Here is a 25,280-nt window from a genome sequence, read left to right as displayed (position 1 = left end):
TCACATTCGACTTGTTCATATATCTCATGTGTTTTGGCTACGCTAGCGGTTACTAGCAGTCGATCCGGCATTTTGGTCTTGATCAACATCTCTACAACTATGTAATAGATTTGCATAAAATTTGGGACCAACTTTCATGTTCCCCTGAGGTTGAATCCTCCTGACTTAAGTGATCCTCTTGAACTTTATCTCTGGCTCCACCAGGAAAGTTTTCAGCTATCCAGTGAAATATAACTACTGTACACCTACCAGATTGAATGGTGCAAAAGTTGTTACAGACAATCTTTTAGGATGTAGTGGCATCTAGGGCTGAGGCTGAGCAACCTGAATACCCCTCCACTCACCCTCGTCTTCCAAGCATGTAGAAGAACCTATGGTGGTTGTAACAACGTGAGAGGCCCTCTCTAGAGTCAGTGTTTGGTTTGTCCCTTCTGGGCTACCGTAGAAACATGGTTGTTCACGAAAACACAACACTTCTTAGTTTCAGGTGATTATAAACTGATGAAAACATACATATGAATATTGAACATTTAATTTTTCCTTAAAGCGTCTTCATGTAACAACAAGGTTTAGCTGATAAATTATGATGTAATATAATAATATAATTATTATTATACAGGTTTTTTTTATATCTCTAAAACAAAACTTGAATTTTAGGTTCAGGGGCTCCATCAGTCATGCCCAGAGACCTATTTAAGAAGACAATATTATAATTCTTTCCACTGTTGAATATCTAAGCAGATAATGCAGCTTTTGGTGAATACCCTCCATCCATTTTCCTGATAAGCAAACCAGATTTCAGAGCAGGTATCACCATCTTCTTACTGTAATCACACTACCCTTCAGGGACCAGCCTTGTTTATCAGACTGTACCTACCAGCTCTGCTTCCTCTTGTCAGTCTGCCAGCATGTGCCTCAGCACAGTGAACATATCAAAGTCGACAGCACTGCATCAGAAAAATAACGCGGGGTAAAAATGGTGACAGCTCTATCTGTGATTGTCTTTAACATACACAGTGCATCCATGTACCAGTGTTTGTAGTAGCATCTGTAAAACTGAAACATCTGTCCGGACCGACACATCTGATGTATATTTGAGCTGTCTCAGTGCAGAACATAATCTGCTTTGGACAGCCATGTGATGTGATACAGATGTATGCAGATAGACTGCAGGTTTTTTACATGATCAGTCAAACCAAGCAAACACACAACATGCCACACACTCCACACTAAACAAAATACATCTCACTTTAGAAACGATGCAGTGACTTTATTTAACAGGAATCAACAGTAAATTCTCAGTGTCGAGCTATTAAAGTGAGTTGTATAGGAATATGATAAAATTATATACAGCGTGTTATACATTTTATCACATATTATAAGTGTATATATTCATATACGTGTTATAACATTCATATCAATAACAATATTCATATAATTATCAAGTATTATATATCAGACAGGTGGACTGGAGTCACTGTTTTGATGACTTGCAAGATAAATGACTTGAGACTCAACTTGGACTTTGAAGTTAAAGAGGCAATATGTAAGAACTTTAGCTGAAAACATCCTAAAAATGATTAACAAAATGTGAATAAATAGCAGTTTTGACATTATGATTTATGTGTATTGTGCTCCAGAGATATCTAACGAAGTAAGCATGCTAACCAGCTTAAGGCCTAAGGGCAGCTACAGTTAACAGGAGCTAGCGGCTACTCTGGTGATATCTCCCCCCTATTTGTTTTGAGTATAAATGGTGACAGTTCTTACACATTGCACCTTTAAGACTCTTGACTTGACTCGTCTGTGCTCATTTTATGGTTTCAGTTAAGTTTTTTTGTTTTTTCCCCCAATAATTAACTTAAAAAGTCATGGCGGGTGATTTTTTTCTTTTATTTGGATAAAGAAACACTTTTTTTATGAAGTCGTTACATTTGTCTGACTGATTGATAATCAGTAATTATAATACAGATTGAATTCATCGTACTTTTTGAAAAGGCTAAATAATCTGGCTAATAATGTCATTATTAAGGATGTACTAGTGTTGTAGTACTCAAAGCTTGGTCTTGGTCTCGAGACCGATCTTCGTTGGTCATGACTTGATCTCGGTTTAGGTGGTCTTGACTACAACACTGACAGGTACTAATACCTCGACTCTTCTCCTTATAAAGACCCGATAGTGCACGTAAGACTCAAGTGTCTTGTACGACAACCTGTGACTTTACTTGCTGAAGAAAAAAAGACTTCTTGCTTTAGATTCGGACCAAATGACTTGAGTCACATGTCTTCTATATTATATTATATCATATAGTGTTAGAAACATTATCACATCACATGATGAAGTGCTGAACGAAATATCATTAGATTTTATAGTGTTTCACACTATTAATTACATTTTTTTATATGAATTCTACATATCACATATGTTTTAATATCATATATAAATACAATACAATTAATATTATAACATCATAATATTATAATATATATATGTATTTAGTAAATAGATGGTGATCTTAAAAGATACAGAGGTTTCTGGCAGATGTGGGTTAAATCAGACGCTAAACATTATCTACAGCAACAACCAAAAAAAATGCAGTGAAAGGGTTGTTTTCTCTAAAGTAAAGTGGCCACCTTTGGGGCTGTTGAGCTGCTTGGCGAGACAAAACAAACACGCCAAGTAAGATAAATATTTGAAACCGTTCTGCCCAGGACTGCTTTCCTACTGGGTTTACTGAAGGCCAACATTGGCATGGGAGGTTCCAGAGGCAGGGCTGCAACAACGTCAGACGTTATTATGACAGGCTGCACAGAGGACCTGACTTCCCAACACATTCAAAAGGTGTAATTACTCTCTAAGGTTCTGGTCAGTCAGTCTTGTAGAGGACCTGGCAAGGCAGCTCGCCGTCTAGGCGTAGTAACAGGGTGACACCAGCAGGTCTGTGAGCACCAGCAGCTGGTCGTCAGTGAAGCACTGCCGGTGCTCCTGCCAGTTGTCGTGGTGAGTACGCCTGAACTCCGACAGGGTCTTCTTCACCGTCATCTGGGGACAAAAAACACCATCATCATTACTGACACTATGGAAAAATACAAATATGTACTTGTAGTTTCCATTTTTATATTACTTTTATAATATTTTAGGTTTCTACTTTTATTTTGGGTGTCTGCTACAAAATATTTACATGCTTTAATGTTCGAAAAAACACATTATTCTTCTTAAACTGTCTATTGCTGCAGCACCTCCATTTACCCTCTTTCTGAAAGCTCAGTTTTAGTTCCTGTCTCTTTAACTCCCCCCCTCCTCCTTCGTCCCTGATTGGTTAGCGCTCACAGGCCTGAGCAAGCACCACCCACCATTTTTCTGCATCGGCTTTGCTGCTATTTTTGCAACCACGGCTGTGTGACATCAGACCCTTACGGAGGTCCTGACAGCTCGTTTGAAGGCACAATTTCTGAATACAGGCTGTGTGCACTCAGTGTTACTTTCACAGCACCTAGACCTTCTTTATATAGAAATAGTAAATCTTCTCGCCGATAGTCTCTTTTGCTTATGTATAGTACGTTAAAAACTCCTTGTAGTAGCTTTAAAAAGTCCCATCTTGCCTTCTTTTCCAGGCTTTTCAGACGGACAGAAGTTTAAACGCATCAAAATTCAACATCTGTTCCCATTTTTCGATCATCTGCACATCAGAATATTTCAGGGTTTCAATCTCAAACGATCACAGCATGTGGACTCCAGAATTACAAAATGTAATCATACTGTTGCACCAGTAAAACTCTTCTGGTAAAGGCTCGGCCACGCTACACGACTTTTGATGTCGTCAGATCGCTGCACAACTTTCCCCCTTGTAATTGGGAGTCTTGCAGTCGGCGTGGTGTGATCGGCAACAGGGGAGGTCACGCACTACAAGATCACACACGCAAGGAGTGACACGATTTAAGCGGCCCACGTTGTGTGTGCGCTTGAAAGAACAAGGACGTAAAAAGAAAGGAATTGTGAGAGAGGATGGATTAGGTTGCGTGGGAAGCAAGGATTATTCCTACAGTGAAAACATGTAACCGCCTGCTCTTATTGTGGTTCAGCAAGGCCGACATGGTTACATATACTGAAAAGCCTGGGTGTATGTATATTCTGATAACTATTAGCTATTATTCTGCCAGCTCGAAACATATATGCATAATTAAACTGGGTTCAGAGGAGAAGAGGGAGAAAGGAGAGGAGTATCTGCTCTCAGTTCATTCATGGCTCCCTGAGCAGTTGGCGACTCAATCAGACATTTAGCCTTCAAGGTATCCAGCGATTGTCAACTTGCCAAAATCCTGTAGCGTGAACTTGGCTTAACCACTGCAACTAAGATCTTTGGCTTCAGGATGAGCAATATGTGATTCTGGGCCACCTTTGTTTATTAACATATAAAACATACACTGTACGTAATCAACAAGATATTTTAATAGTCACATCAGCCCTCCTTAAAGACTGAGCAGAGCGCTTTTCCTCACGGAGAAACCAAAATGTTCCATCACTGGAATCGAACATACATTTTAAAGTGTTGTGTTTGTGTCTCAAAATTAGGACGCTTCCATTAAACTCTGCAGTAAACTCCTGCAATAAAAGAGGATGTTGATAGTTCTCTCTGTCGCTTCATTTGTTCTGAGGAGTTAAGAGCCGATAACGGCCTTTTTTGATAACGGCCCCTATCTGTTCCCACAATGAGAGCTCCCCCCTTAAAGTTTTTAGCGGTGGAACTAGAACGAGGCCGACTGTGACTTGCAAAGTGAGCAGTTGTTGATCTGGATCCAGCAGCCGCCGCCGCAGCAGCTGACAATCCGTCCGCCAATGGTCTCGTTTGTTTACACGGATTAAAAAGGAATGATGTAACAGTGATTTATTGATGTTAAAATGCCACATATAACAATTTAAATACGCGACGTAGAAATTATTTAGAGCGAGACAAGTTTGGAGGGAAAAGTTAGAGTGGTTCAACAAGGACAGAAAAACAGGGTTTTAAACTGGTGATCACTATAACCAAGGATGTATTCATGACTTAAACATCGAGCGCATCTATTTTACATCACGGCCTTCAAACAAAATGATTAGATTAGATTTTAAGCAAGGAAGGAGGTGCCTCGAGGACTTGCTCTGACTGCAGATTAGTCCGCCTGAAGAAACTTAAAGATGATGTATCCCTTATTATTCTGCACAAAACGTGTTTGACTCTTCTGCTCAGCAGCTCTTTTTTAACAGACTGGGTAATTCATCCGCTCGCAAATATATACTTTAACTGTATCTCATTGTATTCCCTTTCTCATCTCTTTCACTTTGCAACAGCAGAAGCTCTAAATTATCATCATCACTGGCTCGCCGTCACTGTAATATATTATTCAAACTCCGCACTACGGATTACATTGTATGTCTTCTTCATGCCTGAAGTAAGGCCAAAGACACAATTTTCTCCTCAATTGGACAATGAAATTGTATTCTTTCAGCTCACAGTCAGTGTTGAGCGAGATGCTTGCATGTAGGTGTGTGTGTGTGTGTGTGTGTGGGTGGGTGCTAGTGTGTGTGTGTTTACCTCTATAGGCTGTGGGTCGTTGAGATGGTCGCTCAGGTCCATCAGTATCTGAGGCATCCAGTCTGGGACGTCGTAGGGGCTCGACAGGATGCACGCACTGAGGCCGAGCACTCCAGCATGGCGCCGCACCAAGTCTGCACACACACACACGCACACACACACACACACACACACACACACACACACACACACACACACACACACGCACACACACACACAAACACAAAAAAGGAGAGTTAAAATGGGCTGTAGAATTTCAAGGTTCACAATTCCCCTGGGATAAGAAAGGGTAATAGGGCAAGTATTACTGTGATTGCCTCACTGTGTGATTGTGACGTGCACTTAAAAGCGTGTGTGTGTGTGTGTGTGTGTGTGTACCTGTGGAGGCCAGCTCTCCTCTGGCCTTGGGGAGGCGAGTCTGACTCAGCGTCTGGAGCTGTGTCTGCAGACTGGAGTCCAGAGGGAAGAACTGGCACTGCAGTAAACCACTGAGGGTGGTGCCTGCCATGTCCCTCACCTACAGGGAGAGGCAAGAAGGAGAGAGGGAGGGAGGGGGGGAGGGAGAAAGAGTTGGAATATAGGAGGGAAAAAAAAAAGAGACCCGCGATGATCAGAACCGACAAATAAAGGATGCGGCGGAGAGCACGAGGCAGTTTTAGGGCGAGAAACGCATACACAATTTATTAAAAGAGGCGAGTGCAAGGAGATCGGGGAGAAGGCGAGGCACACAGGACAGAGATGAGCAGAGGAGGGAGGAGAGGGGGGAGGAGAGGGGGGAGGCATAGATGCTGAGTTGAGCTGAGGTAAAATTCACTTGCAGAACATCACTGCCTTCCTGCATCACTTTGCATAAATTATGAATAAGCACTGAGTGACGGTTGATGCATTCAAATAGACAATGATTCAAAGCCAACACGTTCTTCAGCACTTTTTTTTTTTTTTTAACAAAATATTAAGAGAAGCGACTGTTTTTTGTGAGTGAAGCACGGCGCTTATTGATTTTCACCTGCACATCCAGATCAATTGGAAGGAGACAGGCTAAAGAAAAGCTTTAAGAGCACGAAGACGAGCCAGAGATAAAAGATGACGCAACCCAATATTAGAGGAGACTGTGCACCGGTAGTAAAGTTGATTTTATTGCAATCGATAAATAGACATGAATAATTAACCAACATGACGTTTAGTCAATGCGAACAGTCAAAACAAATATGCTTTGCCAAATTTTAATTTTGGAATTAGATTGACTGATGGTGTTATTTTTAAATCAGTTAAATCACAACGGAGAGCGCTCCATCAACGTCCCTGTAACCACAGAAGAAGAGAGAGGCACCGGAGTAAATTAAGAGCTGCGCGGCGAGGTAGATGGTTATTTTTTAGCAATAACCGTGAACAGAAAAAAAGGGATTAAGATTTAGTGAGGGGAGACCAGGGGACAATAAGTGGCCATTTATAATCCTGTGACAATTATACCTTACAGAGCGGCGATGGCTGTATTAAAGCAGTGTGTTTGCTGCTCCTTTTTTTCTGTGCATACATTACCTCAAGCTGCTCATCAAGCAGCAGCTGCATCACCAGCGTTCGGATGCGGAGCACCTCGGCAGGCACGCTGAGCAGGGTAAACAGGTTGTAGAAAACCATGATCTGGAGGTAGGTCAGTACTGAGAAGCGAGCATGCCAAGACCTGCTGCCCGCCATCTGAAGAGACAGAGACGCAGAGGTGGGTTTGGGTTCACACAGAGGCCCTTAAGTCCCTTAAGATATGTTTTATGTGTCTTGTGTACACAAGATCCATACGTCTGTGTGCACAAGTTATTACTGTGTACAGAACAAAGTCATTTATCGTTATCAGGTTTTAACTTCACCTTTCACATAATGAAAACCTTAACAGCCATACTGGAGGCTCCGTGAGGCCGTACTGAGGTGCAGCTGTGTTTTTTTATCTAAATGCTAACGTCAGCATGCTAACGTACTCACAGCGACGTTCTAATGCTAAACAGGTACAATGTTTACAATGTTTAATGAGCATGCTAACATTTGCTAATAAGCGCTAAGGACCAGTACAGCTGAGGCTGACGGGAATGTAATTAGGTTTAAGTGCGTTTGTTTTTTAAAGCAAAATATTGGACGAATAAAAAAAGTCATGCCATCTTCTCACCCGCAGAAACAGGCCGACTGTTTCCCTCTGCTTTATTATTATTATTATTGTAGTTGTTGTTGTTGTTGTTGTTGTCATTCTTCATCTTCTTCTTCTTCTTCTATTATCGACTCTTGCTCAATATTTAGTGTAGACATACAGTATAGGAGCGGTCTTGAATAGTATTTCCCAAGACATTATCACCTAATCCTTCAAACACCTTTTTGCACCCAGCGTGAGATATTCTTCCCACATGATAAAATATGTATGTTTGGCTGTCAAGGCGCAACCCAAGAAAATGTTGTTCAGATACCACCACGAGTCAAATACGAAACTGTGGACACGACGGTTGGATATTCTCTCAACAGGGGTGTGACTCACATACAAAAAGCATCACATAGTAAGCAAATTAAAATAGCACAGGTTGTTTTTAGTCCAACAACACCTTGGGCAGCATTAGCGTCGGAACACTGACAGCAGGCAGGTGGGGCAGTGTGAGAGCGTGTGTGTGTGTCTGAGTGTGTGTGTGTGTGTGTGTGCGAGTGTTACCTCTTCCAGCGCTGCCAGAACCAGAGGGATGTGCTCAGGATACAGCAGGCCCTGGGACATGAGAGAGAGACACGTGCGCGCATCCTGCTTCATCTCATCATAGTTCTCATCAATCTCCACCGGGGCAATCTGCAGGGAGAGAGAAACAGTGAGAGAGATGGAGAGAGGTAGGAAGACACAGAGCGACGCACCATTTTGAGTAAATGAAGAGAGAAATTGAGTTTAATGGGCAAGTAAGATTGAGTGGGTAATAATGCTGCGCTGGGACCTGTGAGTATGTGTGTGTGTGTGTGTGTGTGTGTGTATAGATGTGTGTGTGTTGTTACCTTGAAGAGCAGAGGCAGTAGCTGTAGCTGCTGCTGAACAGGAGTGGTGAAAGTTCGCCCGGCGCTCGCCATCAACCATTTCAACACTGCAAAACAGCACACAGAGACACAAAACACACACATCAACACACACACACACCCATAGAGGAGATCTTGGGCTGCTGCCAAAAAATAAAAACAAACAGCCTTGCCGCTGTGACCTTACTGCATTCCTCTGCTAATAAAACACAATCTATCATGATTTAGTATCTAATGATTTGGATAATTTCTTAACTAGATATTTATCTGAATAATGGAGATCAGAGGAGCAGCAATGCACAAAAGTTAAGATGAGGAATGAGGTCTAAATTCAGCGCTTGGTGACCGAGGCAGGTGCTTATACAACCACCAAAAATAAGAAATCTTGATCTGAAATGAAATATCTGCTCGAAAATTATTAAGAATTCTGTTTTTCAAATGATGTTCTCTCCTTGAGAAACACACCTACTGCTTGACCTCCGGCAGCAAAATAAAACCACTTTTTATTTTCTTTCATTAAAGTGTAAAAACTTTTTTCAAAGCCTTTTCCCCACAGCAATATAAATCTGATGGGGAAACTATTTAATACTTTGTTTTTAGCAGGTCGAACCACCGAACTGTGTGTTTCTCACTGATAGCTACAACCTCACAGTTCCTGGAGTGGTATTCTGCGAGCAGTTTTGATTTCACATGGGTTTTAAGTATCGTGGCTGAAGTTTGTTAGAGGTGTCTTTACCACTAAAGGCAAATCATCTAAAGAATTTTGTAATGTTGTGGAACTGACCCTTTAATTGACTATAATATAAAGAGAAAGAAAAACAAAAGTGAACTTTATTTATTTAACTGCTACTGGCGACTAGCCTTTAACTGAGACGACAACTGAATCAATAATAAAATCTAGTACAAATTACTGCCTCTACAAGCCCTCCCGAATATTGAGTTAGACTCTTTTCCATATCTATTTTTTTTAAAGGCCTGAACACACACCCTTGAAATTCTCTTCATCTCCACTTTGCTACCTTTTAAAGTGGATTTAAAAGGTGAAATCAATAAGGGATCACAGCTTTTAGCTTGTTTCATCGGGCTTCAGTGTGTCAGTTTATTTCATCAGGAGAACAAGCTGTCCTGGCGTTGATGTATATATATTTTCTTGCAGCCACTGTCCACCCCCGGTCCCTCCACCACACTGTACACATGCTCGCATCCACAGTCTAACCCGTCTTGAGCAGCTTGACAGCCTGGGTGCGCTCGTCCGTCTCCTGGGTGTTCTCCTCGTGGACGTGGTTGTGGATCTCGGGCTCCGACGTGAGGGGCTTGAGCCGCTCTAGGACCCGGGTGATGAACTCTGCCACGTGGGGGGAGGACGTGGGCCGGGTGTTGGGCAGGGCCACGTCTATCATGAAGATATAGGTCAGGACACTGGAGAGAGAGAGAGAGAGAGAGAGAGAGAGGGGGACAGAGGGGGAACAAAAACAAAGAAAAGAGTCAGAGAATAAGAGCGGCTGAGACAGACGTGGAGATTAGGAGGATTAGAATTAAAACAGTGCACTCAAACTAATTAGATTAACCTATTTAAACATGATTACGTAAGATAACAAGAAAATTCAGTACCTTCCAATGCGCTCCCTGACATTCTTATACACCTGGGTGAGTTTGGGCTCCAGGTAAGCCAGCAGCCGGTGCAGCAGTTCAGACACTCTCCACTGCTGCTGGGCCAGACCTCCCTGAAGAACGTACAGCAAACTGACAGAGACAAAGAGACAGAGGGGGGATTGAGGGATAGAGGGGACGTTGTGTTACTGCGGCACGTCAGCTCATGTTACCACTGCAGGCTGAAATCAGAAACCTCTGAAATGCTGTATGACATAAACACATACTCTGTGCATATAGTTATTCATGCACATACACACACACACACAGATGCACATACCTGGCATCCCTGAACGAGCCGCCCTCTCCGCTGAGCGGGCTCTGCATCAGCAGCTCCAACAGCCAGTGGAGTTTCCTGGGGTCCCGGCCCTCCTATTGGACAGCAGCCAGTTCAGATTAGGCTTATTTTTGGAAACGTTCTTTCAGGTGGAGGACATGTACACATCCACTGAGCTACTGTAGGCACATATTTCTAGACTGTTACTTCCAAGGGAGACAGAGAAAGAAGTCTGTGCTTCAGAAGTCTCTGTGTTTTTCCATATCTGAATTCAGTGAACATGTAATTGATCTTCAACACAAAAGCAATGCGCTGATATTTACTCGCAGATGTTAAGTGAGCAGTACAACCAAAAGAGGATTCACAGAATGTTTATGAAGGAGTTAATCAGTCTAAAGGGATTTCAAACACATTTTCAGAGTTTCCTGCTGCATCGAGATGCAGACAACGCGTTTACACATAGGTGTTGTTTACACTGGAGATGCCGGAGATGTGTGCCCACCGCTTTTGAAAAACACAATTTGTTAAAAATGTGCTAAGAAATAGATCCCACTAAGAAATGTTGAAATAAAAATCAATTCTGTTGCACCATTATGCATTCTTTCCCTGCTGTAATTATGTACTCCGACCTTACTGAATCCCTTCATTACATTGCCTTCAATAATATTTGTTGAAGAGTCGATCTGTGAAAAGCACGTACAACTACATATACCATGTACGAGGTATACAGTATGCAGGTGTGTGTACACGTAGTAAGTGTGTGTGTCTAGGTATGGATATACTGTATGTATATACGTATGTGTATGTATGGATTTGTCATTGGATATCAGTACTAATCTACTTTATGCCTTATAATTCACTCTTCATGTGACAAAAATGTTTCAACTAGAACATGAAACCCTTTCTTTGTCTCTTAGCCATGCTAGCAGCTATGTGAGGCTGTACTTAGGTAAAGTGGCGCTAACGCTAGCATGGCAACAAGCTCATAACGACAGTACTAACACGCGGAGGTTCAGCAGAAATGTAATGCTCACCATTGTTGCCGTCTCGGTTTAAAGTGTTAGCATGCTAGCATTAGCGCTTCACACAAAATACAACGATGTCATCAGTTTTGCAGGTATTTGGTCATGAAGCTGACTTTTGATCACCAACGTTATTACAATTCATCTTGAGGAGGACTTTAATGTCTGAACCAAATTTCTTCGAGTCTTCAAATGTCAGCCTCATGATGGTGCTCGAGGAAAGGTCACCAGGGTTAAGATTCATCATCTTGAGACTACGCATATCTACACAATCTTATAGAAATTAGTTGAATAGTTGCTGGACCACAGTGTTGGATGGACTGCGACATAAAAACAACAAAACTTGCGTGATTCCAGACTGCTTGTGCTGCAACTAATGTCTTCGAGATACTATTTTCACCTGAATGTTTTATCGACTTTTAAAAAATCTGATCTTCGGCATTTTTTATATGGGAAATACACAGATAAATTCCCAATTTTCTTTATTGATCGCTGAGTTTGTGTTGCGTGGGGGGCGTTTGTATGTATGTGAGCAGCTCACGCAGGCGGTGGCGATGCAGGTGCCCCAGTCTGTGTAGGTTTCCACTGTGATGTTGGTTAACGCTGTCCTGATCAAAGGGCACAAAACCTTCCACAGCCTGTCCACCTGAACGCACACACACACAATAATGAAAGTTTTTATTAATATTGACTTTTCTTATCAGAAAGCAGCGCAGTGTGTATATTTGTTGCCGCGCGTGTGTGTGTGTGTGTGTCTCCAGTACCTGGCTGAAACTCCAGAGTTTGCTGCCTCTGATTAGTCCTGCAGTAATCTCACACACACAGCGCTGGGAGCTCTCATGGGGGTCGCCGGCAAGCTGCTCCAGGTGAGGCCACAGTAACGGCAGGAACATGTCACCATAGTTACGAAACAGCCCCTGTCAATCAAACGTGAGCATGAAGGTTTGTTCGCTGTGGGGGAACAGAGACCCTTTTCTTTTTTTTTTTTCGAAAGCAAAGAAAGACAGATTACAGTCATTCGTTTTGACGCAAGCAAGCTGTCAGCTGACTGACGGAGAACAATGAATCAAAGCGGTTGACGCCACAAATTCCATCTCTACGTAGCTCAATTCGGCCTTGGCTCGCCGCGGTATGCTGTGTCACTTCTTTGTAAAAAGGTTTTGCAAGATCGATTGAGGCTGAGAGTTTAAATTGCACCTTGAAGAGACAGAAGCGTCGCGGGTTGAAGCTGTCTTTTCCTTTCCGATCCTCCAGAGAGAGAAACTCTATCAGCTGGTCAATAAACTCCGGGTCCGAGAAATATTCAAAGATGATCTTTTCACCCTGAGCGACACACAAACAAACGACACATGTAATAACACTGGGGCCGCCAGAGAGACACTTCGAGTGTGGTACAGTGTGAGCACGCACCTCGCTCATCTCTTCATACGACAGGTCATCTTTTGGCTTCTCAGAAGCTGCATGGATCATCATTTCTCTGAGAGGAGCGGGGAGACAAAGAAGAGGCTGCTGTGATTTATAGATAACAACAAACAGAAAAAAATATGGATAGACGCATACTGTCTTCAAATGAGCAGCAAGGATAAATGAATGATTAAAAAGTCTGTTAGTCAGCAAAGACACCAGGACGGCCAGCCAGCCCTCCACCTATACATCAATTCTTCTATCTAGGCCAGGCAGGAAGTCGTTCAGTCAGCCTTATCTAGGCCAGGTCATGACAGGAAGTCAGTTCAACACCCTGCTAGTCCTCCAGCCGCCTGGATCAGTCATCCAGCAGTTAGTCGGACATAAAGTTAGCCACAAAGCCGAGCGTCAAATCAACCGGGCAGTTAAGTCAATCAGCTCTTTAGCTCTGTCCAACCGAGCAGTTAATCAGCCTTCCAGTTTCTAAATCCGCCGCCTAAACACTCAGTCACTCTCCTTACCTCGGCCATGCGTAGTAGCCCCAGTGCGTTTTCTCCACATACTGCTGAGACTCCCACTGCTCCTCACTCAGAGGGAGGCTGCTGCTGTCGTACTGCAGCCAGCGATTCCCCTCACGATCCCCGGCACACCGTCCCTCGGGTTCCTCTACGCCACCTAAACACAAATGCATGAGCAGGACACACACTGTTGGAAAAGATGTGGGAAAGATTTTCTCATTTCGAGCAATTTATCTTTTAATAGGAAGCAAATGTAGATTTATATTCCAGTCGTATTGCTTACTGGATGGGGAATTAGCACACAATTAGTTCGTACACCATGTTGTACTATTTAATCAAAATTAGATGCTGAAATTGCAACTGAAACTGTTTCGGTGACTGGATTGAGAGAAAGTCTTACAGCTACATTTACAGCATTTACGCTTGGAAAACATGATTGTTGTTGTTGTGTTTTAATGCTCCTATCACTGACTGAAATAAAGATGGACGACACCGCAGCTCCTCAAGGGTTAAGCAACAACAACATCTCAATATCCCCTCGGTGGCTGGCTTCAGCATAGGTCACAAACCCTGCAACCTCCAGGTTAGCACCACTCAGTACTGCCCACACTCTGGCTCAGAGAAATTACCTCACAATTGCACAATTGGATGACTCATATTCGGGATATTTTGGCTTCATTTTTATATGTCAGTGGCTCGTACTCACTGATCTCTGCTGGATTCACAGTGACTTTCTTTCTTGGTCGTTTTAGCTGTTTCAGGATACCGGCCATCGCTGAGATCGCCACCTACGGGAGAGGAAGATTAAAGAGTGGCTCAGATTTTCACTCGTCACTCTCAGTTTTGCATTATTCTATTGCACTGCTGCTTATTTTTTAATGTACTGCTGCGACTTTAATGTTGATTATCAACCAGAATGGCACTCAGTAGAGGGAATATCTCCACCAAGGCCCAACAGTCCCCTCTAATTCCATCAAGCCTAATAAAATATTAAAATCTGCTAAATTAAGATTTTTATTTGGATCCGCATCAAATTGTAGTCACTCATAGATACCCGGCACAGAAATACATTGATCCATGCATTATTCTACTCGTCCTCAATCCAAGTTTCGTGGAAGTCAGTTCAGTGGTTTACATTTAATCCTGCTGACAATCCAACCAACCAACAAACAAACAAAAGGACACAGTCGAAAACATCCTTTGCCGAGGTAATTAACCTGCAGATTATCTTCACAATTAATCGGTTAAACATTTAGTTCATAAAATGTCAGAAAATTATAAAAAATAAAAAAATAAAACTGCTCGCCACAATTTCTGAGAGCCCAAAGTGATGTCAGCAGTCTAAAACCTGAAGGCTCGAACAAAGAAAAGCAGCAAATCCTCACGTTTAAGAAGCTGGAACCAGCAAATGTCTGACACCTTTGCTGAAAAAAGAAATTGCACCAAAGATTGAGCTGTTGAAGGACACTATTTTCCCACAATGCAATGCACAAAGCAAATGGAGCTGGAAAATAAAGTGAATAAAAGAAAGACCTTGAGAATGACAAAAACAAGAGTTTAATCTTCAGGATGACAAAAGTATGTTAATTTTGCGGACTCCAATAACAATTTATTATAGCATGTAACATGTGCTGCGGATCGAAAGTGGGACACAACATCTGTGTGAAGGTCACGGAGACGTGTGACTTCACGTCTGAATCATCGCATAAACCCATCTCCATCCTCGCAGCCCGACCGTTTACCTTTCATCCACACGAACACAAACTCAGAAAGCTCACACACACAACAGCTGCCGACCTTGCGTATGCTGATGGAGTCGTGTATGAGGCTCTGTGTGAAGAAGAGGACGGCGTCGGGGGGCAGCGGGTGATCCTCTCTCAGCTGGAGGGCCAACAAGTCTGTGGCCATGTGCTCAAACTTCCAGGGCCTGAAACACGAGCAGACGAGTCTTGTTGGTGATTGAAAAAAATAAGTAAACCCGTCTTGCGAGGTAGAATCCTTTCACTGAACTTTAACAGCCGCAATATTTTTGATTTACAGGCAACATCACCGTCTAAAGGCTGCATTATATAACACAACTTGCAAAGTGTACTCGGATGTTTTGATGTGCATACACATACAACACAAAGAAAACCTACAGGTTACTGTCTTCAAGGCAGTCCAGCAGATCATTGACCAGCTTCTCATACTTCCTGAATAAAAGAAAAAACAAGTGTATGTCAGGAGTGCACTGCTCGTGCCTCCACAAAGGGTAATAACAATAAATAAAACATGCTTCTGCTCAACTCTTCTGTAACCTTGAGAAAACTAAAACAGCATTGAAAACTAAATAAAATGGCAAATAATACCAGCTCCAGTTTATATTCTCACCTCGCAGCGACCACATTTCTGATCCGCTGACGCTGGAGCCCCTCTTTCAGCTCCTCTACAGAAGGTGCTTCCGAACAAGGCGTGGGATTTTCAGACTGCGTGATCTGATTGGCTACCTCTACACACCCTTCGGTTACCTAGCAGTTGAACAAATGGGCGCAGTAATTAAAAAACACAAACAGATCAGATGAGAGGTAGCTTGTTGGCCGTAGATGAACAAGCTGCTCACGGTAAAGTAGATCCCGATGGTGTCGTGCTGGCGATGGATCCTGTCGATGATGTCGTCGAGCAGGCGACCGATGGAGGGCTCCTCAAGGGACATAGTGGGCGAGAGTCCACAGCGGACCAGAGCGGGCCACATCTCCCCGACGCAGTCCCAGTCCCTCGAACTGGCCAGGGTAACGCTGCTGTGCACAGCCAGCAGGCAGTACAGAGCGCCCTGAGCGACAGAAGCACAGATTTCTAAATAGAAGATTTCTTTTTTTGGTGCCCTGTCTCCACTCTAGCCCTGGGGATAGTCAACAAAAACTTGTGAGCAGACCTCAGGCTAACATCAGGAGAGAGAACAGGGCAGAGATGCGGGCTGGGTCAAGGCCCGGCTGCCTTTAAAACAAGCAGTAAAACTTTAAAATCAATGCCGAAAGCCACAGGTAACGAGCACAGGGAGGCCATCAAATACATACCGAAGACACACTTTTGGACTGATTTCAAGTTTCAGCACCATGGACAGAGATCATTAGGAGCAAACCCAGAGCGACCGCTGTGTTCGTCACCGTGTGTGTGCAGGCGTGTGTGTTACCTTAAACTGCTGCGTTCCAGCGGTGTCTTGCGGCGAGAGCAGTTGAAGGATTCGGGGAATCAGGTCTCTGTAGGAGAAGCTGTAGGTTCCTAATGCGGCTGTCAGCACAGTCTGGGCTCTGCTGCGTACCTGCACAAACACATAAAGCCAGATGTACATGCATACACTCTGAATTAATTTCTGTTTCACCAGAGATATCTATGTTAATAACATCAGGTAAATGGGAACCAACAGATGTTCTGATTGAATTTTCCTTGTTAATTTGTCTTGTGTGTGCGGCGTCAGTTTTTACCTGGCTGTAAGTGCTGGTAGAGAGCAGCAGCAGATCACAGAGCAGCTCCTGATGAACCACTTTATATTCACTGCCCTCGACCACCAGCTTCCTCATCTGCTCGCACGGGAATACAATTTTCAAATCTTATTTAAAACACCTAAAAAACAACAAAACATATTTTCCCTCTTACCTGTAGTGCTATTTATTCATACTGACTGTTCGTAAATGCACCGGAAAGATAGCTGATGGTTGGGTGTCATTCCCAGGACGTCAAATACTGACATCTTGGGTTGCTAAAGCGTCCCGAGCGGAGCAAAAATAGCTGCCTTTTCTCCTCATTAGAGTCCGTTTCCCTCTTGTTACGTCAGTCTCACGATCTTGGGAAGGCGGTGTGCGAGGACGCAAAATAAAAGTAATCGCTAATTCCCCTCAAATGCATTAAAGGTGAAGTAACGAGCCTGTTTGGAAATTGTGAGGCGTAGAAAGTACAGAGAGTAAAATGTAGGGGAGGAAAAGTAAAGTACAGATACCTGCCAGACAGAAACTACCATAACAGAGACAGAAAGGCCCATTTGTGGGAGCAGATCGTCTGAACACTGAACGCTGCTGGTGAATGTTGTGCTTTCATCACCCCGAACGTTGTAAGCTTGTTGTTAGCTGTGCAGTCAGCTCTCTGCTATCATTACGTAAGCTAGTGTCAATCAAAACCGTGTGCAGTGCTTCAGCCCGGCGTTCCCCAAGCACACTGCCAGCTCTTCTTCTTCTGCCAGAAAGAAGCATTAGTTCCTACGTGAAGCCGCTCACAACAAGCTCTGTGGATTATCTTGAGTAAGCGGTCGTGATGTCTGGAAAAGAGACACATTACTGTTGAGTTGTTCGAATGTGTTTTTTTTATCTAGTTCAATTATGTTTTGAGAGAAGGCAGACATCTCCATGGCCCGCTATCTCCAAAAGTCACACGGAAACAGTCCAGATGGATAAAAAAAAAGCACAACAGGTGAAAGGGAAAAGTGTGCATTTCTTTTATTTTGGGGTTAAACTAACCTCGTGCTGGAGCAGAACCCGGTCAATGAGCAGCGCTCTGATGTGCTGCTTTTTCCCATGAAGCTGCAGAAGGAGAGATGACATGTTTGAAAAATCACCCTGCGACTGACTCGCCCAAACCGACAACAATCGGCGGCCTTGTTGCGCTTTTTTTTCTTTTTCTTTTTTTTAACCCACCCTGTTTTCCATGGACTTCTTGACGAGAGTGAAGCTCTTCCAGCGCGACTCAAACTCCTTCTTGTGAGTTCCTCGGAAAAACATGAGGTCACTGATGATCTGCAGTCACACAGACAGACAGAAAGGGCGCCGTGAGACCTTCGCGAGGGGGCCTATCGAATAATAACACTCTGCACATGAATAAAAGAAGGAATCACGAGGGGCCGGACACCTTAATGATGACGAAGAGTGACTTGGTGTCATCCTCCGAGTGCTCCGAGATGTGATCTGGATTTGGAGAAAGGAGACCGTGTGGATTAATTGTGCAACACAATCACACTCCGAACAAAAGTGGGGGAGTTAAAGTCTGCACTCACGTAGCAGCAGTCTCATGGTTTGGCAGATGGACTCTCTGTAGTTCTCTCGCGAATCATCTGGAGGGGGAGGAGACACACAGACGTCCGATATGGACACAGAATGCAGGATGAGCGGCCTTATCACCCGACCAAACTGTCGACAGAGCGCGTGGCTGCCTGTTTGTGTTTTTCTTACCGTAGTTGACACCTATATGCAGCTTGATCTCCCCGAGATTCACCATGGAGGGCACGCTGAGAGGGGAAACGAAACGTGAGGAGCGGAAACGTGACGAGCCTGCGCGAGTGTTTTATCATATATCTTTTTTTTTACAGTATATGTGTGTGTGGAGCTGCAGGACTCACAGGTCAGAGACGTGCGGTCCATCCAGAGGGGGCAGCATGCTTCCAGCTCCCAGAAGGCAGTGCTGCACAATAGCGAGACTCTGCAACAGCTCCTCCCTGTGAATCACAGCACACGTTACAGTCCTTTTCATATCAAAAAAGTCAGCGCTTCCCCGTCCGCGCTCTTGATCAGGCATCAGGACACATATCAAAACCAGATGTCAAACTTAAGGGCTCATTTATCTCCGCGGACTAATCTAATTCATCAGTAATGAGAGGCTTAGGGTTTCTTTGTTGCGTTTGCGCGGCTGCCCGATTACGTCGTAAAAAAACAAGAAAAACCACCGCACACCTGCTCATTGGCTGTTCTCCAGAGACGTGGCCCTCGATTCGCTGCAGCTCAGGGTGCAGGAGGCGGGACAGCAGCTGGAAAACAAAGTTCCCCTCCTCCTGACTAGGCACGTGCCAACACACACCCAAGGCTGCCACATCTCCCGCTCTGCCCCAGTCCTGGAAAGAGCGAACGACGAGAGAGAGAGAGACAGAGAAGTTTTAGAAAGTTTTTCCACTGGAACAACTGGCGAGCAACCAGTCCGCCTGAAACTGAAACCCACGGTCCTGTGTTATCTCCTGGTATTTAAGGGTAAGGACACACAAGTTGTTATGCAACAACCTGATCTACTATCAGATCACAGACGAACAGATGAATACAACCAGAAGAATACCTCAAAATAAAAGAAATTCTATGAAAATCACATCGGAACAAAAGACAGAATCGGTGATCTTGAACCGCAGATGAAAAGAAGTGTATTTACTGCCTTTCCCCTGCGCTCGTGTACAAAAACAAAGCAAAATGTTGTCAAGGTTTTGTAAAATAAAAAAACGATTCCAGAGAAGCTTTTTTCTCTCTTGGGCGAACGACAGAATGAACCGAAGGGCGAGCGAGCTCAGATGAAACAGACACGAGAGAAATCATCTCTGAACTTTGCTTTTTAGTGGAGTTAAAGTGAGATTAGACGGTTAACGAGAACTCATCGCACTCATTGAGTCAATAATGAAAAGCTAATGCGCCCGTTCTCAGCTGAATGAACTCCAGCAGCCTCGCTTGGCGTGGTACGGACATAAGCTCGTGGCGGCTAATGTTAGCAGCTGAGATTAGCTTTGCGGACTTTCCTCTACTTCTTTCACACTACGTTGCAGCATTCATCAATATCCTGTCGACCAATCAGAGCGCACGTGGGATCAGGAGTAGGCAAACCGTACTTTTACACCTCGTGATCCCCTCAGATTTTTCTCGTGACCCTTTTGGGAAAACCGAGATCCATTTTTGGGAAACGCTGTGATCATCTTTACAGTTTACGACCACAGTCTGTGCAGAGCTCAGCAGATTCTTTGCAATTATCTCCATTTTCTCTCTTTCCCCTGCTCCGCACAGTAAAACTATCCGTCAAGCAAAGAAAGAAACTTTGGCAGGCGGCAGCAGTGAGAGAGAGCAGCATTAGCGGCGTACGGTCCAGAGGTGTAGCCGTTTAATTTCACTTTGATAAATGCTTTCACATCCTCTTAATGGAAACGGAAATTGCATCGCAATTACTGAACCTGTAACACCCCATTTAATTAAACGGCGAGAAACGGCGGTTTTAAAGGTTGCACTCGTGGCATTTTGTGTTCCCGAGAACACCTCATTGTTTCCGACTAGATACTGTAATAGCCGCGGTAAGAGCCAATTTACACTCGAGGGCGGTTAGCAAATTAGCTATCGTTGAAACTATATCGTTTGAGTGGAGGGGACCGGATTTTAAACTTTAGTATTAGTTTATAAGATTAAATATCAAACGTCGTTTTGTCTGTAAAACGTTGCAGAAGTGTAGAAGTGTGTGTGTGTGTGTGTGTGTGTGTGTGTTTACCCGTATAGGGAGGTCAGTTTCGAAGCCTCCCGAGGTGCTGCGGTACTCGGTGGGGTAGATGAGGGACAGCGACCGGAGTGTGTGCTCCAGCAGGCTGCACGCGAGCGTGTACGCCTGTTTACAGCGCAGACGCACACACACACACAGGATCCGCTCCAGGTCCCCTTGGTATTTTAACAGCTGTTCACCATCCACGCGGGTTACCTAAAAAAAACAACACACACAGGAGTACGTGCACACACACACGCAGGCAATTCAGTGGAGAGTTGTGTCTTAAATATTGAGGTTCTCCTGTAAATCACGGCATCTGGCTCGCTCCCACTCGCATTAAGCTCCCAGGAGTAATAAAACAAAACAGAAAGGGTATCAATATGTTCTGGTTAACGACGAAGCTCTTTGATATTTACGGCCGCGCAGGGCGCACGCTGCAAGAAATGTCATTCGGTCATCATTTTTTTTTTTTTTCCCTCGTACAATGTCACGATGGTATTCTTATTCTTTAAAAACAAGAAGATATCTCTCTGTCGTGCGCTTTTAAAGCGTTTTATTTGATTCTGAACACAAGACGAGACCTTTATTAAAAGTGGAACAGACAAATCGCTTCAGTAGCCGTGAAAGGAAATAACACCTGCCTCAAATATTCCTCAAACAAACTGATCCGGAGTGAGATTTGCCGACCCCCACTGGCAAACCTCGCTGTCATTTTGAGATTTTTCAGACACAAACTAGCCGAGATAAATACGTCGGATTAACATTTTTTAGAGTGTTGAAGCCTCCAGGGGACGTGAAAGATCCTCGCCTCACCTCTGAGAGCAGCTGGAGATTCCACAACAGCTCCTTATCCAGCTCGTCCTCGCCCAGCAGCTCCTCGTCTACACACACACACACACACACACATAAAGAAGCTGAATAATGTACTGTATGGCTCCCCTGACAGACTGAGCTCATTCTGCTGAATTCTGGGGTCATTTCAGTTCTCAGTCATGCTGTGGACGGCAGCGCCGGTCTGTCAGTCTGTAACCACTTTGCTCCAGACTGATATATCTCCACATCTACTGGATGAATTGAAATGAAATTTTGTACAGGTGTTCGTGGTCCCCAGAGGATGGAGCCTGACAACTTTGGTGGTCCCCGGACTTTTAATCTATTTGGTGGTTAAAACTGAAACATATCAACAGTGAATAAATGGATTGCAATGTTATTTGGTACATGTCCCCCTTTACTTTTAGTGATTCATGACTTAACTTAGAGCTGCCAACACACTAAACTAAGATAGTAAGAATATTATCTTAATTAAGTGTGTTAGCATGCTAAACTTCTGCTAAAATTCCACCTGCTAAATAATAAAGACATCCACATGCTAGCATTGTAATTGTTAGCAAGTTAGCACCAAGCTCAAAACAGTTGTTAGCATGTCTGTACTCTCAGTATCTATCTTTGACAATTTCACAAATTTGACTGATTCTATCAAAATAAAATGTAAAATAATGTCGCGATTAGGACATGTTGGCATGCTACCATGCTAAAATAACATTGTAAACATGGTAAGCATTATACCTGCTAAAAAAATCGTGACATCAACATGCTAGCAGTGTAATTGTAAGCTTGTCAGCATTCAGAAGTTAGCATCAAGCTCAAAACAAAGTTGCCCTGAAGTAGGCCTGTTCTAGTTGTTAGCATGGCTGTACCCTCAGTATCTATCTTTGCTAATTTCAAAAATTTGATTTAATACATTTTTTTATTGCTAATGAGGGACTTATAGCATGCTAATATGCTAAAATAACATAGTAAACAATAAAAACATTATACCTACTAGCATTGTTATTGTGAGTAGGCCTATGTTAGCATGCAAAAGTTAGCATTAAGCTGCCCACAAGTATTCTCATAGAGTTGCTAGCATGGCTGTATACGTTATTGTTGTTAATCTGTCTTTCACAGTTCCACAAATTTGACTGATTTTATTAAAACAAAATGTAAAAAAATGTGTCGAATAGGACATTTTTGCACGCTAACACGCCAAAAATAACACACATTTTAAACATTATACCTGCTAAAAATGGTGACATCCACATGCAAACATTGTAGCTGTGAGTATGTTAGCATGCCAAAGTTAGCATTAAACTCACAGCTGTCCCTAAGTAGTCACACAGATTTGCTAGCATGACTAGCTCTTCAAATCAAAAACTGTGAGTTTTTTTTTTATCAAAATAAAATTGAATTTAATATTTTGAATACGGCTTCATAACTGTTAACTCAAACGTAATGAAAACATTTGTTCCATTAAGCCGCCACTTTATTAACTGACTGTTAAAAGGCGGCATTTGCTCGGCAGAAAAATATTTAATCAACAAATAATTTAGATTTTAAACACTCTAATGACTTCACACTGTGTCTAATAAGATCTCTTAATTGCTCTGAGATAACTGTGATCTGATAATGTGCTAAAAACCTGAAGATATATCTTTTGCAGGTTTCATTTAGCAGCGAACAGACTCGTGGATAATAGCTCATTAGATTTCTAGACTCGAGGCTTCAAGCAAACACATGCCACTTGTTTCTATTCTACGCACACACACGTGCTAGACTACTCTAAACACACACACACACACACACACAGAGTGTTACTGACTGTCAGTAATGTGGAAAATGACGCTGCAGCAGTGAGGGACGAACAGACGGAGAGACTCGGTGGGATTACACTGCAAACAGACACACACGCACACATTTAGTTACCCGAGCAGAAACATGAGCATGCATAAGAAGACACCGAGGAGAAGTGATTTAAAGTAAGTTAACACGGTAAAATGAACACTGAAAGAGGGGAAAAATGTGAGGAGTGGAAGCGTTGAACGGGAAAAACACGGATCGGTATGAAACGTGACGCTCTAAACGTCTTTCTTCGTGAGGCGGAGGGGTAAAGAAACACACTCATACCTTTGCTGCTGCTCTGCACATGTCAGCCACCATCCTGCCGGACACGCACGTCTCAAAGATGTTGGAGGTGGCGAAGTGGTACACCTTCTGCAGCGCCACCTGACACAGGGGCAAAGTATGGAAAGGTCAGACGGTAACATTTTACGTGTTCAAGTTTGAATTTGACTTATAGATACGGTATGATTGATAATAAAAGCCTGGTGTGCAGCTGTGTACGAACATGCTGTGTCTTGGGAAACTCAACAGATGTTACCAAACATCAGGGGTTACATGAGGGTGATACTGTGTTCGTATATTATTCTGTAACAACAGAGCTGTGTTGGGCATTTGTATTATGAATGGATTTGTTCCTTTAAAACCCTGAAAACAAAGTATCTCTATAATATTTATGACTAAAGAAGCAACTATGAAAGTCACATTAAGAGATTTAACACTTAAAAAATCAGCTGCACCACTTCTAATCACATTTTCATTCAAATGTTGCTAAATTCTTAATGGTGCAAATTAAAATCATCTGTTTTCAGCTGAGCCCAGTCGACCTCAAACCAGAAACACACAAACAAAGAAACTACTCCACTAATGGGGGTTTGCCATCGGCATTTTTGGCCACGCTGAGTCAAACCGTGCCGCGGCTCTTTGCATTTCCGTTACCAGATTAAATGCAGCGAGCTGTGCCAGGCCGGAGATGGAAAATCTCCAGATCGGGGCCAAAGTGCGCCAAGCAGGTTGCCGTGATTCCTCACAGACTGCAGCCTCACCGCTCTCTCCTGCTGAAACAAGCTTGTGTTGTTGAACTCGACTCACGTTTGTAGCTTCAGACTGAATCTCTGTGGTTTTAAGTTCTCTCTTGTGTCTCTGCTTGTACTTTCAGACATCTGCTGTGGGCTACAGGAGTCACGTCAAGCTACTGCTGCTGAAAAACCAACATCTCTTGATGTCTCCGCTTCATAGTAAAAGCTTTTAAATAACAAACTACCGGGGCCTTTTGTTGTGAAGAATCTGTATGAAGTGAAATGTGTTTATCATTGACTTTAATAAAACTGCAGGGAGAAAGAAGACAAACTGAAGCCGGCACGGTGAGATTAGTCGAAGGGCTTCAGACAACAGCTCACCTACGACAGGTAAACAACTTCTCCGACCTGCCACGCCGTGTAATGGAAAAACGCTCTCAGACACACCTTCCAAGCGCTTTGCCCTGTAATGGAGATGCAAATACCTGCCACGCTGCCGGCGCCGAGTCAAATCAAGTCAAGCAAAGCCGAGCCAGCGCGAATGGAAAAGGGCCGTGACAAGCTGATTGAAAGAGGGCCTTTAAGGTTAGCGGCCCGTATTAGTGTTTGGATAGGTTCTGGGATTAGCGAATTAATGACCTTAAAAGAGAGCGACGTTACCTTTAAGTCAAGGAAGTACCAGTGTGTGTGTGTGTGTGTGCGCGTGTGTGTGTGTGTGTGTGTGTTAACCTTGTATATTTCTATGGAGCATTGAGTCAGGATGGTGCTAACAGTGGAGGACAGGCCCAGCTCCACCAGGCTCTCCAGATGAGTCTGGGTATCCGTCTCCGTCTCGTCGCGCGTCTGTTCCAGGGTGCTGCTGTCGATCAGAGCGAAACACCTGCACGAGCACAGAC

The 25,280-nt window shown here is 43.5% G+C and overlaps 1 protein-coding gene across 1 annotated transcript in view; it reads right to left on the bottom strand.

The window, feature by feature from the left end:
- Positions 1–2,541: 2,541 nt before the first annotated feature.
- The window catches only part of LOC141015735 (proteasome activator complex subunit 4B-like), a 39,752-nt gene continuing 17,013 nt past the window's right edge, over positions 2,542–25,280 (bottom strand). The window contains exons 15-47 of the mRNA XM_073489904.1: positions 25,114–25,264; positions 23,654–23,752; positions 23,349–23,418; positions 21,524–21,591; positions 20,720–20,923; positions 19,165–19,322; positions 18,834–18,929; positions 18,667–18,722; positions 18,492–18,548; positions 18,347–18,402; positions 18,136–18,234; positions 17,959–18,021; positions 16,933–17,028; positions 16,641–16,769; positions 16,071–16,280; positions 15,842–15,978; positions 15,610–15,663; positions 15,269–15,398; positions 14,178–14,259; positions 13,475–13,628; positions 12,960–13,026; positions 12,747–12,872; positions 12,314–12,466; positions 12,091–12,195; positions 10,531–10,622; positions 10,212–10,343; positions 9,817–10,019; positions 8,583–8,668; positions 8,257–8,385; positions 7,113–7,268; positions 5,910–6,090; positions 5,574–5,707; positions 2,542–3,043 (exon numbers count right to left, since the gene is read on the bottom strand). Coding sequence (XP_073346005.1) covers positions 2,909–3,043; positions 5,574–5,707; positions 5,910–6,090; positions 7,113–7,268; positions 8,257–8,385; positions 8,583–8,668; positions 9,817–10,019; positions 10,212–10,343; positions 10,531–10,622; positions 12,091–12,195; positions 12,314–12,466; positions 12,747–12,872; positions 12,960–13,026; positions 13,475–13,628; positions 14,178–14,259; positions 15,269–15,398; positions 15,610–15,663; positions 15,842–15,978; positions 16,071–16,280; positions 16,641–16,769; positions 16,933–17,028; positions 17,959–18,021; positions 18,136–18,234; positions 18,347–18,402; positions 18,492–18,548; positions 18,667–18,722; positions 18,834–18,929; positions 19,165–19,322; positions 20,720–20,923; positions 21,524–21,591; positions 23,349–23,418; positions 23,654–23,752; positions 25,114–25,264 — 3,868 coding nt within the window. The 3' untranslated portion in view covers positions 2,542–2,908. The remainder of the gene's footprint in view (positions 3,044–5,573; positions 5,708–5,909; positions 6,091–7,112; positions 7,269–8,256; positions 8,386–8,582; positions 8,669–9,816; positions 10,020–10,211; positions 10,344–10,530; positions 10,623–12,090; positions 12,196–12,313; positions 12,467–12,746; positions 12,873–12,959; positions 13,027–13,474; positions 13,629–14,177; positions 14,260–15,268; positions 15,399–15,609; positions 15,664–15,841; positions 15,979–16,070; positions 16,281–16,640; positions 16,770–16,932; positions 17,029–17,958; positions 18,022–18,135; positions 18,235–18,346; positions 18,403–18,491; positions 18,549–18,666; positions 18,723–18,833; positions 18,930–19,164; positions 19,323–20,719; positions 20,924–21,523; positions 21,592–23,348; positions 23,419–23,653; positions 23,753–25,113; positions 25,265–25,280) is intronic.

Source organism: Pagrus major, chromosome 20 (genome assembly GCF_040436345.1).
Source record: "Pagrus major chromosome 20, Pma_NU_1.0".
In the NCBI taxonomy this organism is placed as follows: Eukaryota; Metazoa; Chordata; class Actinopteri; order Spariformes; family Sparidae; genus Pagrus; species Pagrus major.
This window is presented reverse-complemented; position numbering and strand designations above follow the sequence as displayed.